Source organism: Taudactylus pleione, unplaced genomic scaffold (assembly GCF_031769625.1).
Source record: "Taudactylus pleione unplaced genomic scaffold, aTauple2 ptg000040l, whole genome shotgun sequence".
Classification (NCBI taxonomy): Eukaryota; Metazoa; Chordata; class Amphibia; order Anura; family Myobatrachidae; genus Taudactylus; species Taudactylus pleione.
The window spans coordinates 1257870-1280210 of record NW_028284442.1 but is presented as its reverse complement, the minus strand read 5'-3'; the positions used below and the strand labels follow the sequence as shown (position 1 = coordinate 1280210).

General features: G+C 44.6%; 1 protein-coding gene across 1 annotated transcript in view; it reads left to right on the top strand.

The window, feature by feature from the left end:
- The first annotated feature begins 1756 nt into the window (after nucleotides 1-1756).
- Nucleotides 1757-22341, top strand: part of ALDH1L2 (aldehyde dehydrogenase 1 family member L2) — a 97361-nt gene continuing 76776 nt past the window's right edge. The window contains exons 1-2 of the mRNA XM_088454348.1: nucleotides 1757-1966; nucleotides 19016-19160. Of these exons, the coding sequence (XP_088310474.1) occupies nucleotides 1919-1966; nucleotides 19016-19160 (193 nt within the window). The 5' untranslated portion in view covers nucleotides 1757-1918. The remainder of the gene's footprint in view (nucleotides 1967-19015; nucleotides 19161-22341) is intronic.

The window sequence follows — 22341 nt, the reverse complement described above, 5'->3', positions numbered from 1 at the left end:
CTCCCGGCAGCACCAGCGTTCCCGCCGGCACTTCCAGGAACGCTGTGTGCATTGCGCTCTGCTAACAGACACTAGAGGTCCAGTAGGACCTCTAGCATCTGTCTCTTCCTTGGCGATGGCCATTTTTGAATGGCCGTCTTCAGCATAGTCCATGCGGACGGCTAGTCCGCATGGAATCTGCTGAAAACGGCCATCCAAAAATGGCCGCCGCCAAGGAAGAGACACACACTAGAGGTCCAGTAAGGACCTCTAGCATTTGTCTCCTCTTTGGCTGAGTCAGCTTTTTTCACCCCCCCCCCCCCCCACAATCCCCACCCGGTGCACATGCACCTCTAGCCCCCCCCCAGTTGCGGCCCTGCTTAGATATCATTTATTGATAAATTGGCCCCCCAAGCCTTTATGGATATTTCTCCAGTTTAAAAAAATGCTTTTTTCCTTTTATTCATTAAACATTTAAAAATATATTTTTTAAATCATTTATCTACTCTTTAACTTTTTTGTGTATTTGTTAGCGTGTATACTGTGTGTGTGTGTATATATATATATATATATATGTGTGTGTGTGTACTTGGGGGGGTCATTCAGACCCGCTCGCGAGCGCAAGACGCTCGCAAGCGGGTCGATGTTCCCCCACTGCGCATGCGCGAGATCCAGCGAGCGACGGGCTCTCCATCGCTCCGGGTCTCGTACCAAAGGGGGCGTGCTGTCGATGTTGATTGACAGCACGCCCCCTTTGGTGGGCGTGCCGGGGGCGTGCCTGCCAGATGGAGGCGTTCCCATGGGAACGCCTACTGTCTGAAGCCGGCCCCACTGACATCACTAGTTATGTCAGTGGGAGTTATTTTGTCTCTGATAGAGCCAAAATCACTCCTGGGCTTGCGGCAGCAAGACCCTACCGCAGGGTCTCCGTCGCAAGCCCGATGGTCGCGATGGTCAAGACCATCATCATGGACGCTCGCATATGCTGTGGGTGGTAACCCACAGCTATGCGAGCGGCCAGGAAGCCGCTCCATTTTCATGGAGGAGGGCCCTGAATCAGAGCGAGCGCTCTGGTCAGAGCGTTCGGCTCTGAATCAGGTCCTTTGGTTGCTATTTTTATTATTTTTTGGTGGAGGGACATGTCACCATGCATTACAGCACCGAATGACACCAACCCTAGTGACGCCTCTGTTAATATATTCCCAATTGTAAAGCACAATCGTATATACTATGCTATTAATGTTAATATTATTATTATTTAAATAATTTAATTAAAAAATGTCTGCAGCAAGTTTTTTTTTAAATCAACATTTACAAATATCTGCAGCATCCTATAGTGCAAAGATAGAGAATTATAAATTTTACATAATTACAAGAGTAGGCACGGTCCCAAATAAATGATATTTAATATTCCATTTATAGATGTGCAGGTTATCTTTATAGACCAATACTGCACATTTGCATCGTACAGACGAGTAACGTTTGAACATAACATACAGAAATGTATACTGTGTATGTGACTTGAATGTGGATTATGATAACACCACGTATACCCGCACCGGCCCTCAGCGGTTGCATCAGTGTGGTTGCATCAGTCAGTCCAAGCAGCAGCATCCAATAAACGTAGCTAGCTAGCAGCTAGGTCTTGGATAGAGGCGTGCTTCATTACAAATGGGCGTGACCTGTCAGGTGAAATTACAACGCTAGGCAAGGGGCGTGTCAATGCTACAAGGAACAATAGTGAGGAAGGAGGGCAGACTGGAGGTAGTGTCCGTCCTCCGCACGGAGAGACAGCAACATGGGCGTGACCGTGACATGTGTAGGGGGTGTGGTCTAGTTGGATCTGCAGTCCCTTGGGGTCTCGGAAGGCAATAGGATCTGCAGCTGCTGCGTTTTCTACAATTGGGATATAGCACTGTGTGTAACGCTGTGTGCAAAAATGCTGTGGGCTGCCAACCAGTTCTTCAGGAAGTTCTCTACTGCAACAGTGAGTAACCTGACACCGCGCTGGTATAGTCATCCGCTGGCACTCATTCAATAGGTTAATAATAATCCTCCTTTCTGCCATGTGGCAGTATCAGTGCATCTGCCTAACATGGAATACTGTGAGAGTGATTGATGGTAGCAATATATAAACAGTGCTGTGTTGTGCAGTGCAGAGATCACTGCTGGGTGATAGCTGCTCCGTTGGATTGTTGAAGGGAATACAACTATACACTGACGTTGTGCTCAGCTATGTGTACGCGATTGCACAGTACGATAGTGAACACCGACAGGCATCTGTAAACAGGTCCAGATGGAAAATGCTCCAATAAGCGTATTTGGCTATACACTACAGCAGACCAAGCTGCCACGGTGTTCAGGGTTAGATCTGGGTTACTGCTGCCAGTTTCAGTATTGTAGAGAAATTGGATAAGAAAATAGATTGCCTGTACCTAGCACTGAGCTAAATACACATCACTGCTCTGTGTGTCTACATATTTACACTAGAGCTGATATATACATTTATTATTATGTCATTATTTTACACACTTTAATCTCTCACAATGAATACAAAATAAACATTCCATTTCTTTCTAAGCACAATACAAGTAGCGGACAACATGATCATTTTTGGCCTTTTATATGTAGCCCTGGTGCCAGAGCCGTAACTAGACTTTTTGGTGCCCAGGAGATGCTGGGGATGAAATAAGAGGAAGCTACAAGCAAGAATGATAATAATCAGAAATTTGACAGGCCCAAACAGCACCCCCTGACCTGTGGTGCCCTGTGCGATGGCACCGGCCGCACTACCCTAGCTACGGCCCTGCCTGGTGCCAACATCAGGAATCATATATATTTTGGAGGAGCATCAGTTCACAATATAATATGAAAGCATCAGCAGGAGGTGTTCATGTAGCCCAAACAGTAGGCTAACCCAGTGTTTACTAAACTGGATGCCATGGCAACCCTGGGGTGCCGCGGGGCACTTACAGGGGTGTCACAGGCTGGTGGTCCAGGAACAAATCAAATTATTTATGGTCAATGGGCTTGATTCAATTGCCCGCGATGTAAATTGCGCCGGGAGATAGCTCCCGGAGCTATTCAATTCTGTGCTGTGTTTAGTCGGAGAATGCCCGTTCTTGCGACTAAACACCCTGTTTAAGGCGCGAGAACGGGCATTCCCGGACCTAACTTCCCGACGCGATGCTGTTTTCCAGGCGCGAAGGGCAGAAAACAGCCTTGTGCCTGGACTTTTGTTGGATTTCTGCTCGCATCCCCGGAGAGAAGAAACCCTTAGTCGGGCTTAGCTGCGTGGTGTATTGAATAGCTCCAGGAGCTGATTCCCAGGGCTATTCACTTCGCGCTGAATAGAATCGAGCCCAATGTGTTAGGCAAAACCAGTGCTGGTGACTTACAATCATAATATGTGGACAAACAGAGCCGCTAACCTATGGCTGGCTACTCAACATGGTTCAAAATCATCATCATCCAAGTTAACAAACCTGCTATGTAACCAGTATGAAAGCACTTCTCTTACTTTTACATTACTTACTAAGGGGCCCATTTATTAATGATCACATTTATAATGTGATCTGGGCATGACACTACCCCCCATGATCGCATTGCAAGATGAGATCATAGCATTAGAATATATTATCGCATACATTCCGGGGGGAACCCTTTGCTGACTAATTTTAAGATATGTAGCCCATAGACTACAGCTGCTATCTCTATCTTCAGATCGCTGTACCTGCGGGGGCCAATCTTACAAAGTTGGTAAATATGGCAGCAACGCTTTCCCTATAAAAACCTATGTGGGTTGCGGCTGCCGGCGTGAATGGAGGGATCGCAGCAGGTATCAGAGATATCTGCTGCGGTCCCTCTGTCATACATTCGGGGGATACTAAATATTTGCTGTTACCTCCCAAAAATGGGTGTTTTTGGGGAATAAGCCGCAAATATTTATTGATAAATGGGCACCTAAAGAGAAGCAAAGAGGAGAAACTATGCTGGTCTGGAGGGCTGCTTGATACTTATTAGTGCTCAAAGATAGAATAAGACGTGAGACAAACAGTGAGAGCTTACAGTAGAAATGAAAATATACATACTGTTTATGCAAACAATGGCATTGAATAAAAATACAGCATATTACATACAAAGGGGGCAATTCAATTACATGCGAAGGGTGCGAGTTGCCGTTGCAACAGCGTTAAAACGCCGGCAACGGATCGATACCTCGCACCCTTTGCGGCCCGCTCCGAACTTGAATTCGCTTACTTTTGCTCTGAGCCCTATGGGGCTGCAAGCACTTTTAAGCGAATACGGGCTGCTGTCAAGCGTGGCCGCTGTCACGATGGCTCGCACCCACCAGAACATCGCAAGGAATAGGATTGATCCCAAAATGTAACATTGATTACACAATGCTTGGGATTTGGGTGAAATAGATTTTTCAGAATCATAGGGGCAGATTCAATTAGCCGCGGGATTTACCCCGCGGCTAATTGCCGCGCTGGACCTATTCAATTAGCGGGGATTCCTCGCGCGGGAGTCCCTGCTGTCGGACTTTTACCTCGCACCTCATGTAGGTGCGAGGTAAAATCCGTGTCAAAATGACCAAATCAACCTCGCGCGCGAGGAAATAACACATTGATTCCTGCAGTTCACGCGAGTCCCGATTTTAATTGAATAGCTTTTCCCCGCACCGTGGGAATTTAGGCCGGTAATTAGTCGCGGGGTAAATCCCGCGACTAATTGAATCTGCCCCATAGGGGTAAATTTACTAAAGTGAGAGATTTTAGAAGTGGAGATGTTGCCCATAGCAACCAATCAGATTATAGCATTATAGCTATTATCTTCTAGAGGGTGCTAGTTAAATGTTAAGTAGAATCTGATTGGTTGCTATTGGGCAACATCTCCACTTCTAAAAACTCTCACTTTAGTAAATTTACCCCATAGTCTTCAATTCCACATTTCCAATTGCTTAAAAGTAACTTAATGGATGTTTCATTATCCAACATTGTGTTTCCCATCATTAGCATATCCATTCTGTGTGTACACGTGTTGGCACAGGTGTAGTCAGTATGACGGCCACTCCCAATGGTTGCTAATGTCAATATCTGTAAACAGTGACCTTGTGCTTATTTGTTCCTTTCCTTATGGAAGTGTTTCCTAAGCTGTTACATTATCTATGTACTGTATCTGGTGCAGGCATCAAGCCATAAAGTATGATATGAGTGACTTCGTATTTCTCTCAACCATTCCAATGTTACTGTAACCACACCTTTTCTGATGATTTTGGATAAAGCAAATTAAAATCAAGCCTTTGTATTGTTTCACCCGATGCTGACAGATTATTTTAAAGAACTAAAATAAATAATGATTGTAATGTATTTTATCTTCCAAACAAAATTGGGCAGTTAATGAGACCTATGTTTGAGACATATTGGGGCTGCATAGATGGTGTAATGGTTAGCATTACGGCCTCACAGCATTGAGGTCGTCGGTTCAATTCCCACCACAGCCCTAACTGTGCGGAGCTTGTATATTCTTCCAGTGCTTGCGTTGGTTTCCTTCGGGTACCCTGGTTTCCTCCCACATTCCAAAAATATACTGGTAGGTTAATTGGCTCCCAACAAAAATTAACCTTATGGTGCATATACACGGTCAGATTTTCTTCAGATCTGAACGATATCGATTTTATACATCTGAAGGAAAATCTGACATATCTGACATGTTTGTCAGATGAACGATGCGCGTTGCCGCTTGTCAGATAACGATATCTGACATCTGATGTGTTTGCAGTTAGATTTGAACGATTCTATTCATTTTAATGTAGTCAAAAATCGTTCGTAGTTCAAATCGCTCATCAAATCGTTCATCAAATCGTTCAAATCGTTCAATCATTCATCTGACACATCTGACCGTGTGTATGCACCTTTAGTTTGTATGTGTGTGCGTGCACAGCACATGTGGTAGGGAATATAGATTGTAAGCTCCACTGGGTCAGGGACTGATGTGAATGGCCAAAATATGCTCTGTAAAGCGCTGCGGAATATGTGTGCTCTATATAAATAACTGGTAATTATAATGGTAATAATGTTCGGAGACGAAAAAGGAAATCAAACTCCCTTTAGGTGTGTCACAGTCTGGTGCTCAAATTGAAGTCCACAATACTACAAATGGTATGCAGTCGGGAGACCGGCGGACCGAATCTAATCTAAATCTAGACGCCTGTCCTTTTACCGACTCCGGGAGACCGGCGCCGGCATCCCGATCTAAGGGACGCCGAGCGCGGATAGCCGTGCGGGGGGGGGAGTGTTAGGGTTCCCGGGAGGGGACTTAGGGTTAGGCACCCCCCTGGGAGGTTAGGTTTAGGCTAGGGGAACCCTGAATCAGGCCCAGGGTTCCAATCCGGATCAGACCCGGAATTTCTCTGGCGCCGACCCAGGATATTCCTGAGTTGGCGCCGTTCACAACGGAGCCGTGTCTGCAAAGAAGTGGAAGTCAGCGTGGAAGTGGACGCTTGGAGATGACATAATCTCCAAGCACCAATGAACCCGGGCCAATCGGCAGGCATGCGGCATGATCAAGGTCACAGTGACCCGGATCGCTCCGTTTGGAGTGCAGGGTTTCATGGGTTATTCCCGTGTTAAACCCTGCAAGTTACCTGGGTTGGATTGCCGGGTGACTTCACCCGGGAATCCAACCCTGTGCCCTTTTACATCGGGGAGCTACCCAGGTTAACCCTGCAATAACCCGGGTTTTAACTCTTGGTGTAAAAGGGGAATTACTGAGAAATTCTGAAAAATTATTAAATGAAGAAACCTTTGGCCTAGGGATGCCGTGAAAAAATACTGATACTCTAGGGTGCTGTGATTCAAGAAAGTTTGGGAACCATTGCCATATTCTATAGGGCTTTGCTAAATAACTGGATGTCACAAATTGATAATTGGTGAAAAGCCCTCCAGTCTCTGCTAGGGCCCTCTGTTGTGAAGAGTACATTTTTCCTGAGGAGTCCTATGAGTGAAAATATGTGGATTACATATGATTTATATTTAATTGCTTTTGTCAAATGCTGTTCACAATCTTGGAATGAAGGTTTAATACAGATGCTGATGTAAACAATTGATGTTCTCTATAGTTAGAAATGTGCATCTGCCTTTGAACACTGGCCTTGTTACTAATACCTCTTTTCCACCAAAAACCCAGGTTCGACCTGGGTTTTCAGACATGGGTCAGACCCAGGTCAGACCCCGTTTACACAGCACCCTCGATCTGGGTTATTCTCAGGTCAGCCTCGTTCAAACTGAATCCGGTTCTGCCGGGCTAAACTTGTGAGGTAAATATAAAAATGGGAGGTGACTGCTCCACAGCCACCAATCATGACCCAGGTGGGATAACTCGGGTCGCACCGTTTACACTGCACCATTACCCGGGTCCATCCTGGGTCCGACCCTGGTAGCTACCTGGGTTGGATTACCGGGTCACTTGACCCGGATTATTTTTCAGGCACCCTTTTTGCACTGAGCCGCGACCCGGGCAGTCCCAGCAATAACCTGGGTTTTAGCTCTGGTGTAAAAGGGGTATAATTGTCAAAGCTAGACTAAAATATGCATACCAATTGTGAATAAAATGTGTCATTTCTAAATATAAAATAAATAGTTTATTAGTAAACCTTAATAGATGAGTGTTGGTATATATTACACAAAACACTTGCTCCTGACAGCAGGCACAAGAGTAGCTATACAGTGATCGTCAAATATTTACGTGCTACAAGCAGTGAGGGACTCAGGGCCTGATTCACTACAGTACGCAATATTGCGTACACACGCAGTTCAACTGCGATAGTATGCTAATACATTGCGATTGCAATGCAAACTCAGCACTACATAAGGACGCCCGCTTTACACTGCACACATCGTAAAACCATCTGTACAATCGAGTACCATCGCAGCCTCACACACACTTGTACAAGCTCTGACCTTAGTCAGAAAGTGCCAACAACCACGCATGCTATGAGACCTCACACTGCCTGTGGCATCGCAGTGAATAATATATGCACACCCCTGCAGCGTCGTGCGAACGCACTGGCATGCCTGCCTTTCCCTCACCACTGCCCCATGACCACCCACAAGTGGTGCTCCTATCAATCACTATGCGAGGGGTCTGCGTAGCCTCTGTGATCGCAGTCCTGATCACAATAGCTAGTTCGAGCACACACACTGCGAAGCATACGCATACACAACGCAACAAACGCCCGATTGCATGCGTTATCGCAGTTGCGTATGGTAGTGAATCAAGCCCTCCGTTTTTATAAATGAGCGGGCTCTGCAGGACAAGCTGTGTGTGCGACGCAGCAGCTGACCCAATAACATCCTCAGCATCTTCCCAACCAACGACCACGGGCGACAGCTTCTCCTTATCCAATCGTAGTTTGAGACCTCCGCCTTCCGGTCACATGACGCAATTGTTATATCTCTCCTCACGGATCTCTGAGGTGGAGCTGTGCCGCCATTTTCCTCCAGCAGCTCCTGTTCCCTGACACCCTGCACAGTATGACGGGCAGCACAGGCTGACGGTGTGACTCTGTGTCCCTGGCCTCCATTCTCAGGTGCGCGGCTAGTGGCTATGTGATGCCGGATCCTCCCCTTCTCCTCCCGAGCCCCATCCTCTTCATGTCAGACCCCAGCCCGGAGCCACTATGTCTGGCCAGAGCATCACAAACCGCATTACGCTGCATGGCACAGTGTTACCGGCTCCGCCGTGTCCTAAATCGTCTGCAAGGCCACCACCCACGAGGTCATGGGCTCCAAGAAGAAGCACCTGGACTGTGTATAGCCCCTCTCCAGGGCCACATCCTGTGTTAACCCATGCCCGGTACTTATGGGCTTAGTCTTACCTGGGACTGTCAGTGTGTGATGGGGGTCTTCTGTGTGGTGCCAGGGTGCTCCCAGTGTGTAGTGGAGCTTTGTTTTTGGTTCCACTCTGTGTTAGAAGCCATCTTTGCATTGCCACTGTGAGTGTTGGGACCCTTCTGTTTTGTGACAGGGTGCTGGCAGTGTTCACTGGGACCCTTTTGCGTAATACCAGTGTGTGTTGGGACCCTTCTGTGCAGTGCCAGGCTGGTGCCATTGTGTTTTGTGACCCTTCTGTGTGGTGCGAGGGTGCTGCCAGTGTTTGCTAGGATCCTATTGTGCAATGCAAGTGTTTTCTGGAACACATTTGTGCAATGCCAGGGGGTTGCCAGTGTGTGGTGGGACCCTTCTGTGCAATACCAGTGAAAGCCCCTAACCCACTCCTTGCCCTCCAGTACTGCACTAGCTGCTATCCACCCTTGCCTTGCCCCTATCCCTACCCCCAACACTGCCTGCCCCTAGCCCCCTCCTTTCCCCCCAGCACTGTTGCCCCCCCACCCACCCCCTGAACTACCTGTCTTTACTCCCCTGTACCCCCAGCTCTACCCCAACTTCTCCCTGCCTTTACCCTCAGCTCTTCCCCAACTGCTGCTTGCCCTTAACCCCCTCTAAAACCAACTGCTACCTGCCCCCAGCACTGTCCCAACTGCTGCCTGCCCTCACCCCTCATAATATGTGATAGGACCCAGAGATAGTGGAGTAGGACCCCAGCTGTTTAAAGTGAGGGATCTTTGGGACCCACAATTTTTCGCTCAGCACGATCACTGGCTATAATGTAATTGAAATTGTGATGGGGTGTGCTTTCTCATTGTGGGTCTCAAATATATATAGGTGTTCCAAGTCACTGCTCTATGGAAATGGCGCAAACTTTGTGATCAAATTATAGCAAGTAGGAGAAAAGCTTTCTCACTGGCTTCAGGCACTGCAAGAAGAATTCTCACAAATAAAAATCATCTTTAGTGCTAATAGAAGCAAAGTGCACAGGGTCATCAGCTGATCCACCTCTCACTTTGCCCAATTATATAACTGGCTCATGTAGATTTAATATATTGCTATTTTTCTTAAATAATATTTTTTTGCAACATGTGTTTGCATAAAAAAAGAGAGAAAAACATTTATTCAGTCATTATTTTGATACACTGTTACCAATTTTTAGCATACTACAAACTAAAAAAACAAACAATAAAAAGCCAATGTTCACATTTTAGGATTTGCACATTTCAATTACACTTAATTTTCCTCATCAACTTGGCATTCATATTTTGATATGTAGGGATCTATTTAAAAAAACAACCTGGGACTGCCAGTGAGTGGTGGGGGCCTTCTATGTACTGCCAGGGTGCTGCCAGCGTGTAGTGGGAGCTTTGTTTTTGGTGCCACTGCTGCTTTTAGTTTTGAAACTTTCTCTGTATATATATTTATATATATTTAAGTTGCGGGACAGCCTTTTACCGCAAGGAGATTTAAAACATCATTTGTACTTGTGAGGGAATCATGAATGCCCTGTGCATCGGTGACATCAACCCCACGCTGAGCGGCAAAGTGGCCAGGGCGATCATAGAAGAGGGAGCCGGCAGGGGAGCGGGAGCTGCTGGGTAAGCAGAGATGACGGAGCTGGCTGGGGCAGCGGGGGAGAGCAGGGAGAGGATGTGTCTTCCCTGCTATTCTCCGATTCTGCAGGTAAGATAACACATATATCGCCATCTAGAGGTGGCGTTATGCTTCTCAAAAATGCTTTGCTTCTCATCTATATTTATATTATATATGCTGCGCTATGTAAAAAACTATTAATAATAATTATAATTATACCATAATTATACCATTCCTGCACAGCCTCCATTATTTCCAATGGGAGCTGCGGAAATGTGACAGGGGAAATTAAAATGCTGAGAGATCAGTGATTTCTCCGCACTTTAAATGTAACTACATAGAAAGAAAATCATATTTTTGTTTATTAAATAGAATTACATTTTACGGATAATACTATTGGCCCTGATTCAGAGCCGGACGCTCTGACCAGAGCGCTCGCTCTGAATCAGGGCCCACCTCCATTAAAATGGAGCGTCCTCCTGGACGCTCGTATAGCTGTGGGTCACCACCCACAGCATATACGAGCGTCCAACAAGATGGTCGCTATGGTCTTGACCATCGCGACCATCGGACTTGCGAGTGAAACCCTGTGGTCGGGTTTCTCAACCGCAAGGCCAGGAGTGATTTTGGCTCTATCAGAGCCAAAATCACTCCAACTGACATCACTAGTGATGTCAGTGAGGCCAGCTTCAGACGGTAGGCGTTCCCATAGGAACGCCTCCGTCTGGCAGGCACGCCCACCAAAGGGTGCGTGCTGTCAATCAACATCGACAGCACGCCCCCTTTGGTGCGAGACCCGGAGCGAGGGAAAGTCCTTCGCTCGCCGGGTCTCGTGCATGCGCACGACGGAGCTCCCTCCGTCGTGCGCATGCGCAGTGGGGAACATCGACCCACTTGCGAGCGTACTGCCGCTCGCGAGTGGGTCTGAATGACCCCCCTTGTACCAGAGATTACATCATTTACAAATATCCCAGGGCCTGATTCTAAGTTGCAAGTTATGTTATGTAAGACGCAGTTGAGATTTTTTACTTTTACAGCCCATGCATCCCTATTGTGTTTGCACAGAGTCGCAGCATTGATTTCGGATGCACGTAGAAATGTATGGAAAATGTATTGGGCATTCCTGTGCTGTGACTGGATGATGACAGGGAGGTGGCTATTCAGAAGTGCGGGGATCGTCCGTCTTATGGGTGTGCCGCTGAAGTGATTACATACACAGATGCAAGCGATTGACCGGTAGCAAACAGTATCATTCCCGCTAGGCTGTTTTAGCGGGGCACTGCGCCCTGCCCTCCTTCTGGAGGGCAAAAAGTCACTGCCCACACTGTGCAGCGTACGACTAAGACAGCCTGTCGGTGCCTTCTTCACCCACGGGTCGCAGTGTCCCGCGGGTGGGGAAATGTGCGGTGACCCGGTTACCGCCAATGAATAGACACTGGGAGCATGCTCCCGGCATCTATTCTACCTGTCAGCAGCGCTTGGGGGCTGCCCGGCGTGTCCTTAAGTGCCGGGCACGCCCCCAAGAGTGACGAAAAGGTGACGTGTCTTATAGACACGCCCCCTTTTCAATGGCCACGCCCCCTTCTCGGGGGCGCGCGTGGAAGTGCCCTCTCTAGCTCCGTCGCCCTGCCTGCCGCCGGAGCTAGAGTGAATACTAAAACATGTTGTGACAGCTAAAACGGATTCGTGTTCCGGACGTTTTTGGGGTGTGTTTCCGACTGTGTCTGCGAACTAGTATGCAGATAACATGGCTCCAGTGTCTCAGTTATGGTGGTCATTCTGAGTGATCATAGACTCACTCAGCGAGGCGATGTTTACCTGATCTGCATCCAATGCTGTGTATGTGTTCGCATTTGGGGACAGCTGCGATGGCTCTGGTGGGCGTCTCAGTACCAGTCTCAGCGGTGCTCTATTAGCATTTCACAAATCCTCAGCTGTGAGAATCACGGCAGCATTAGCGTACAACTCTGAATCAAGCCCTATATGTGTATATGTGGGGTTGTAACTTTTTTTTACACCACCTCTGTTTTGCTATTTGACAATACATTAAACTGCTTTTCTTTGTTTTCAGTGACTTCAGCTAATCTGAAACCACAAAAAAAAAACCCTTCAGATGTATTTGTACTAAATTAAAATAGCATACATAGACAGGCTCATGTATTCCTATGAAAAGTAGTTAATTTTTGCTCATAAAGATTGCAGTGTCTATTTGTTGATGCTTTGGCAGCACATATACTAAAATTGAAACGATAAAGAGTAGTCGTGGCCGAGTGGTTAAGGCGATGGACTAGAAATATACAGTATCTGTGTTATCAGTGTGTATTCATCAACAAATAGATCTTACTGACTGCTTTTGGGCTGGTTTACGTTTGGATGTAAATCAATGTTATGACACACCTCAGATGTAACAGCTCACGTTCACCTTACCGCCGCGCTCATAGGAGCTGCTTTCACAATCTCCATGAAACGATTTTTCAAAAGTAGGCAAGTATGTTCTACACCCATTTTGGTTACCGCGGAGTGGCAAAAACATCTATGAATGACCGCCGTTACTGAGACACTGGAGCCATGTATCTGCATACTAATTTGCAGACACAGTCGGAAACACGCCACAAAAACATCCGGAACACGCCTCCGGTTTAGCCGTCACAACACGTTTGCTACCTGTCAATCACTTGCAAATGAATCTTCACTGCAACCGTAGTCGCAATTCAACGCCGCGTATGCGCGTTGCGGCTGTGATACATGCACAGACAATCGCCTAATAACGTACAGCTCTGAATCATGGCCGGTTGATTTGACAGGCAATGTGGCTTCCCAAACTGTGGGCTGCATGACACCTGCACCTCAGGCTATTACTGTAGATCCTCCTTTGGTCAGTGGTTTATACAAGTAAAAATACAGTCAGAAAACCTTTACGTACAGACATTCATTTGATTCTGTTGAATAATGTATTTGTTCTCTCTGTACTACACTAATAAAGGAACCACCTCCTTCTTTGTAAAACCGATATTTGGCTTAAATGCTGAAGCTTACAAAGCAGCGTCTGCATACAGTATGTGCTCCTCTTTACAAGGGACACGTCTGTGGAAATCTCATTTCTCTGAACTGTTATGTGGCTTCCTGACTGTACACGTCTTTGCAAGCCCTACTGAAGTGTATACCAAATTACACAGTTATGCAGCTTAAAACAAGTTTGTTGCCTTTGGCACTCAGTGTCGCAAAATGACATATTCCGCTCACTGTCCTCTGTTTTTTTTTTTTCTTGTTTGAAACCAGCTGCATTACCTGTGAAAAGAGACAGATTGGCCATACAGTATATCTTACCAGGATTTTTTCAGGGGCTAAAGATCTGACTGGTTCCTCCTAAAGCATATATCCCGGACTGTGCTGACAATCTGGTCAGCCTTGATAAAACTTAAACAGCAGCAAAACACTTGTCAGAATGGTGCCCGCTGTGTTAAACATACTGATATAGGTGTTGTGTACAGTAATTGATAAAATCCTGTGAGGTAGACAGCAGTGACGAGGCAAAGCTATGGTGCTTGTGATATAAACACAGCCACACTGTCTGCAGCAGGGAGAATTCATGTGAAACATTGGGCCATATCCAATTACACGCAATAATACGGAAACATAACCTGTGTTAAGTTTTTGCACACTTCAGGGCTTTTGATGCTATAATTATAAAAACCAGATGCTGCATTCGCCTGAAAACTGTCCTGCGAAACGTACAGCAGAAATTAAGGTAATCTGTAGGAATTCCCAGGAAAACAATATAGAAATATATTAGTGGCCCTAATAAAAGTTTTTGGCGTTCTTAAACTATGTCAAATGGCTATTATATGCACTTTTATATAATAGTGGAAAAATGATCAAAAACTTTTTATAGAAAAATAAATTAGGCCAAAATAAATGCTGATTTTTAATCGGGGTTACATTAAAATGGTTGTAAGTATCTTTTTGTGTCATTTTATTTCACTTTTATAAAATGTTAAAAATACACCTGTGAAACCGTAATGCAGGTGTCCTAAGGCATCGCAGGGGGGACAGAAACCCACCATGGAGCAGAAGGGTTTAAAACACATGTCCCATCCATACATTCCCCCAAAATACCAGACCCACTACTTTAAACCCATTTTCCAACACTTTTAATTTTTTCACCCCAAAAATGACGTAATTATTGGCCAACTTAAGCTAATTAATTTTTGCCTATTTTGTCATTAGGGGGATGTCCAAGGGGTTCTGAACCAAGTCCCAACATTTTTAGACAAAAATAGGGGTCTTGCACAACTTTTAACCTTCTCTGAGATGGTGAAAAGTTTTTGCAGCTTTTTGACTATGGAGAATTCGCACACGCGAAAACCGCGGCAATAGGATTGCATGATGTGCATTGCATGACACACATTGTATGATACGCATTTTATGCAAAAAGTTAGCACCGGTAAAAACTTTGCACATACGTGCCTTTTGACGTCTAATTGGATATGGCCTATTGTATCAAAGATACTGGCAGAGAGCAGTGACGTGTCAAAGCTATGAAGCTTAAACTGGGTACAAACTGAGATGATGTCGGCACGATATGTCGTTTTCTGGCCGAATCATAACGACATATTGGCCGGATTGTACAATGTGTATACCCAATTCGCGAGCACCCGCAATCACATGTGAAGTCGGCCGTGCCACACGGCCAACCAGATGATATCACATGCGGTGCCGTTGCAGGTAATGACGGATGGAACAGGGATCGTTCCGTCGTTCATTACATCACTAATGTGTCGACCCGACATTTTGTCCAGGTATACATCATCCAGTGTGTACCCACCTTTATGATCTAAACACAACCACGCTGTGTCTGCAGCAGGGAGGATTCATGTGAAACATTGTATCAGAGATCCTAGGAACACCTGTGTATTATTATATATATTAAATAAATAAATTATAAATATATATATATATATATATATATATATATATATATAAATAATCAGATGTCCTGACTGACTCATCAATGCCCAGCCCAAACCCCTGGACCTTGATACATAAAAACTGGGTAGTATATTGCTTCCATGATGTAGGTGCTCACTAAGAAGGGATTCTAAATTTGACTCTTAGAGGGGTGAAAAGGGCTAAAATGTGTCCTCCCCTGTGCAATGTCCGGCCTGACTGTCTCATTGTGGCTGTAGCAGAGGTCATATTCACAAACCAACTGTGACACTGCCAAACATCACTAGCAGTTGGTGCGGCTCCCCTATTTGAATAGTGAGGCAAGGGTTGGGGGTAAAGATACAATATTGAGTGCAGGGCTATGGGGTAACCCTGCACCCCAGGGTTAGGGGATAAGGACACAGTATTGGGTGCAGTGTTAGGAGGATAAGGACACAGTAATGGGTTGAAGGTTAGGGGGGTAAGCATAGAGTAGTGGGTTTAGCTTTAGGGGGTAAGTGTACAGTATGGAGTGTAGTGTTAGGGACACTCTGTGTTACTACAGAAGTAAGAGAGAAAATTATGTTACTACAGAGGTGAGCGAGGATAATGTTTTACTACAAAGGTGAGGGAGTGGAATGTGTTAGTACACAGGCGAGGGAGGGTAATGTCTTACTATAGCAGTGATGCATTACTATAGAGGTGAGGGAGTGGAATGTGTTAGTACACAGGCGAGGGAGGGTAATGTCTTACTATAGCAGTGATGCATTACTATAGAGGTGAGGGAGTGGAATGTGTTAGTACACAGGCGAGGGAGGGTAATGTCTTACTATAGCAGTGATGCATTACTATAGAGGTGAGGGAGTGGAATGTGTTAGTACACAGTTGAGGGAGGGTAATGTCTTACTATAGCAGTGATGCATTACTATAGAGGTGAGGGAGTGGAATGTGTTAGTACACAGGCGAGGGAGGGTAATGTCTTACTATAGCAGTGATGCATTACTATAGAGGTGAAGGAGTGGAATGTGTTAGTACACAGGCGAGGGAGGGTAATGTCTTACTATAGCAGTGATGCATTACTATAGAGGTGAAGAATTATTGTGTTACTGGAGAGGTGAGCTGGAAATGTAAACAGTAAATATCTAAATTCTACCCGGGTAAAACTGGGTACATCTGCTAATATGAAAAATAATTGGTCACCTGTGTGTGGGAATCATGGGTGTAATAAATAAACACCCATGAAAATATCACAAACTTCCGTTCCCAATACAAATGAAAGAAACATGTATGATAATCCACAAGGGTAACATTAACCTGTGATAAATAAGAAACCAATTGGAACCATTATGTGTATGAAAATCAAGTAATGCACTGTAAAGAAATTCTGTGTGGCGGACCTGTGTACTAATTACATCAACTAAAATAATGGACATGAATTCTGTGTTGGGAATCTGCACACAAGTAGAACATCCTCCTGTATAAGAATATATATGCTGAATTATTTGGTCTAATCACATGAAGGATAATTAAGGTGCACAATATATTTGATTCACTAAGGATACATAAACTGGAACAAACATGCAATGATCCAGAATTTATGTACACCTCAATTTAGTTTATAGATCTACTCTCTTCAACAAGGGTCTATATTTGGCTGAAATATGCACATATGAATAAATATGCTGGAGTAAGAGTGTAGATAGGTCTATAGGCCCTCCACCTGTTGTGGAACTACATGTCCCAGCATGCCTTGCAACAGTTTTAGCATTGCTAAATAGCAAAATTGTGTCAAGGCATGCTGGTATGTATAGTTCTACAACAGCTGGGGGGGGGGGGAGGGTGGAAGGGAGGGGTTTTTTGCTCATTGCCCACCTCTGGAACAACACAGTGCATCATATATTTGACCCTTTCATCTGACATTGCCAAGTCAATTTAAGAATTATTATCTATTATTGAAGAATGTATTAATGGGTCCTTCTACAAGAATAAGTAATTTGTTAATAACATCAACTATTAGAAAGTACAGGTAGTTAACCCTTCAAAAAAAAAAAAAGACACTGATAAACACAATATAACAATACCAAGTGAATCGCCAGTGTGACGTAATTAAGTATCTTTACACAGCATATCTAAAGATACACATACACACAATTAATGAGCAGTTTAGCCATAATATAAATGAAGCGCAGCGGGACATATTTTGTTTTTTTAATTGCACTTTATTGATCTTTAAGTTGACTTGCATCACAGTTTATTGGTCTATGTTTTCTTTTATCGTCTAATATTTCGCTGGTGCTTTGTCCTATCTTTACAACTTTTAAAGAAATACGTAAATAAATGGGAAGTTTTATATACCAAACAATGGGCCTGATTCAGACCCGCTCGCAAGTGCACAGCACTCACAAGGGGGTCGGTGATCCCCCACTGCGCATGCACCGCCTCCGACGTGCGCATGCGCGAGACCCGTCCTGCGACTGCAGCTCAGTCGCTACGGGTCTCGCTACAACACGGGGCGGCTGTCGATGGTGAGTGACAGCTCGCCCCGTTTTGTAGGTGGGGAGGGGGGGTGGCTGCACAAATGCAGGCGTCCCCTTAGGAACGCCTGGCGTTTGTGGGCCGGCCCTACTTCCTGTTCTATTAGAGCAGGAAGTCCACTCGGACTTGCGGGAGCTGAGAACCTACCACAGGGTCTCGTCGCAAGCCTGATGGTTGCGATAGTCGCGACGGACTCCAGGCCGCTCGCACAAGCTGTGGGTTGTCACCCACAGCTTTGCGAGGGGGCTGGATAAAAAATCAAAACCCAAAAATACGCCCTGATTCAGAGCGAAAGGCTCTGAATCAGGCCCAATGTCTCTTCTATGTGCATGATAAAACAACAACACTTTCCTCTCTCCTTTTTTTGATATTTTTTCGGGGACCTTTTATTTATTTCCTTTACTTCAGACTTTCCAGAGACCAGTCTGCCAGTCTGGGCTGACCGATCTCCATCGCTTCCTGACGCTGGTACAGTAATCAGCGGCAGGGGCAGGCCTACGTTCCTCACGTGCCTTGTGGGAAATCCGTCACAGTTCCCAGCACATTGGAGTGTAGCATTGGCCTTGGTGATTGAAAGCCACCCTTGCCCAAAAAGGTACAGAGTGCCAAAATGGGAGAGCGGTACCTGTTCTTGGGGTAAAGGAATACCCACCACCTACATTTTTGTGTACGGCTAAGCAGAGACAATGTAATTATAATTTGTTTAACGTTGCTAGGGTTAAGTAAGAACCAGTGGGATATTGACAATTGATGTGACCCCAGTATGAATGATTTATGTTATTGTGTGTGTGCTTCATGCAACGAAGGACTTACCAGACTCAACTAACTTCTCTTCAGTGCTAATCATGGGACATCCCTGCTACTGGATTAAACTCCACCATTCATGTAACCAACGTGTCTATGCCATCCACTGACGTGTTATTTCTGCCCACTTGTTTACTCCTCCTGTCAGTGCAATGCTTCATCTACGTGTGTCGTACTTTTCCTACTTTAGAACAATGATTTTATGTAAATTGTGCAAATTTGTGAAACAGATTATTTTCTGTAGAACATCTGCAAGCGAGTATTACTATTGTTTTGTGTTACAGGTTTACTATCAGAATAAACTAAGACTAGCACTTATTGGACAGAGTGTCTTTGGGCAAGAGGTGTACAATAATCTACGCAAGGAAGGACACAAAGTGGTGGGAGTGTTCACAGTCCCAGACAAGGATGGGAAAGCAGATCCTCTCGGTAAGTGCAGTCAACCGAGTTTATATAAAATAAAAATGGCATGTAATGGTAGTAAACGTGCCGTTCAGGTCTATATGGTATGAAGACCTATATTTTGTAGTCCCATTGTACAGGTTTTCTAATAATCTCAACTTTAGACTAATTTCCTGTAGCAACAGACAACAGCACGTTCTATGTACCATTCCTAGAAGCCTCAGGTCATTTAATTATATATACTGTTAGTAGACCTTATATATGCCTATTGTGCGCTGTACAATAAAATGCAGTATCAAAGTTGAGTGTGAAGTATAATAAAGAGGTGAGCAGAGAGATTGCCATACTAAGAAGTTATGTTAAAGTAATTAATTCAAAATCATTTAAAGGTTGGTTTGAAAGAGAGAAAGGGAGTATAGATTATAGGATAATTTCAACAGGAGATATATGAGAAGAAAGCAGATCGATTGGTGAGTGGAAACGTTCCAACTTCAGCGTTTGGGATTCGCAGACCTGACCAGCTGCTGTGCATTGCCATTATATTCCCACTTCATCTAATGTACAAATAATTGCCTCTAAAAATATGCAAAACTATTCATATCTTGGTGTGTAGATGGGAAAAGAAATGTAAATCAGATTTTCTCCTCCTATATAACAGTGTTTAAAGTAATTATTTTTACTCAAATGACATTAAATGCAAATATCTATATCAAATAATGATCATCTTGGAACATTTAAAAAAATTAAATGCAGTATTTTTACAATATGTGCTAGTTAAAGAAGCCAAAATGTAACAACCCTTTTAGGACAAATATTATCTTGTCACAAAGCATCATATTTTATGTACTATCTCTAACAATTACTATAAGTGCACATTTAAAGATCCTACTCAAAAGATCTTCCAGAAATACCATATTATAGTACAAGTTTCAAATAAGCTGGTGGATAATTAGTGGGTGTCATGGTTTCCGCTAGTACACGGTCTAATCCCCGCATTAGATCTACGGATTCTATTATTAGCATAAGGTAGTAAATCAGGCTCCCGCACCTACAGACACTTTGCATATAACTCAGAATCACTGCAAATGTAAAATTTGTATTTAGAGTATCTTAGACTTGCTGCCCTTGCGTTTGAAGAGAGAGCCTGGTGTAGGGCCGCCATCAGGGGGGTACAGGTGATACATCTAAGGGACCTGAGGAGATGGGGGCCCGGTGGTTAGAGTTGCCACCCACCAGAGGCTTGGTAATCCCAGAAGGCAGCGTCCAGGAATCCCGTTGGCTGACTAGAAAAGGCTCACTGCTACTCCTGGCTGGCCTCTTTGCCCCCCACAGGGCAAGCAAGTGTCAACAAGTATCCCCAAGTCTCTGTGTGGGATTCCCTGCATAGACAGGAAGTACTATTTTTCTAGTTTAATATTATAATATATTAGTCACATTGTAATTAATTATATAGTGTTTCTTGCTTTTATAAATGTTTATTAATTAAACATCATGATAGTTCTCAAACAGGAAGTGATGTCATCATCACTTCCCTAATTGAACTGAGTATACATATGAGCTTGGTCCCACATGCACTGACACCCCCTTGATGAAGTTTAACTCATTTCCAGTTGCACGGGTAAATCATAGCAGACAGCCAACAAGCTGAAAATAAAGAGGATACTCAATTTATTATGACATGGTAAAAATAGCTGCAACTGCAGTACTCATTTGTTAGAAGTGAGGAACCCAACAGCTGTTTTGGTGCTACAACAAATATACAACAATATATATTGAATATCAAAAAATATAATGAAAATTATGTAACAAGGGGAATTATTATAAATGAGGGTTATCATAAGTTTAATAAAAGATAATTTCTCGTGAATTGTGCTATGCCATATACAGTATGTAACCAGTAACTTTTGTCAGTATCACTGTCATTTCAAAGGATACACAAAATGTTGTACTGGTTATTTGCTTCACCACTGTTTCATAACTTTCTTACTAACAGATGCAGATTTCTTCAAATTATTAAACCAGACCCATTTGAGCTCAAAGACAAAATAAAGGAATGTATATAGGGCCTGATTCAGACTTGGGAATAGAGTGAGATAACTCTCTCAACTGTGTACTTGGACAAACCATATTGCAATGCAAGGGGTGTAAATACATACGTTTTTATTATTTATGGAAGCAAAAACACCATACACATATTTGTCATATATACATAAAAGATCAGTATCGTAACAAGTGTCATACATAAAAATTATCAATACATTATACCTTTATATCACAGCATTTATCCAAAGATATTGTAAATACATAAATTTTTTTGACATGTGGGGTAAATACTGGCTGATTTTGCATGTAGCCCACAAATACTGCACAGCTTTATTATTACTCTACAATTTAGATGTCATTTTGGAAACACTCCTCCCAAATCTAAATCTCTCTGCACATTTTAAATCTGCCCCACCTGCAGGGCAACATGGTTTCACCAAGATGATCAGTTGAGAGAGATATCTCACTCTATTTCCAAGACTGAGGGCCTGATTCAGACCCTCTCGCGAGCGCTGAGTGCTCTCAAGCGGGTCGATGGTGCCCTAGTGCGCATGCGCACGACGAAGGGAGCTCCGTCGTGCGCATGTGCAAGACCCGCATAGCGATGGCCAAGCCGTTGCTATGGGTCTCGCACCAAAGGGGGCGTGCTGTCGATGGTGAGTGACAGCACGCCCCCTTTGGTGGGCGTGCCGGGGGCGTTGCTGCCCAGACGGAGGCATTCCCATGGGAATGCCTACCGTCTGGGGCCGGTCCCACTGACATCACTAGTGAGCCATAAGCACTCCTGGGCTTGCAGCAGCGAGACCCTACCGCAGGGTCTCGTCGCAAGCCCGATCGCGACCATCTTTTTGGCCGCTCGCATAAGCTGTGGGTGGTCACCGACAGCTATGCGAGCGGACAGGAGGCCGCTCCAATTTTAGGTAGGAGGGCCCTGATTCAGAGCGAGTGCTCTTGTCAGAGCGTCCGGCTCTGAATCAGGCCCTGAATCAGGCCCATAGTGCTAAGTATAAAAATGCTTCACTCACACAATGAAGAATACCTTACAGTGTGATGTTTATTAAGCCTGGTATCAGATCCTTAAATCGTTCTCTTGCTTTTATTTGTATAATGACCTGGAGGATATTATGTCTTCCTAAGGCTAGCTCCTACATTCACACTTGAAGGA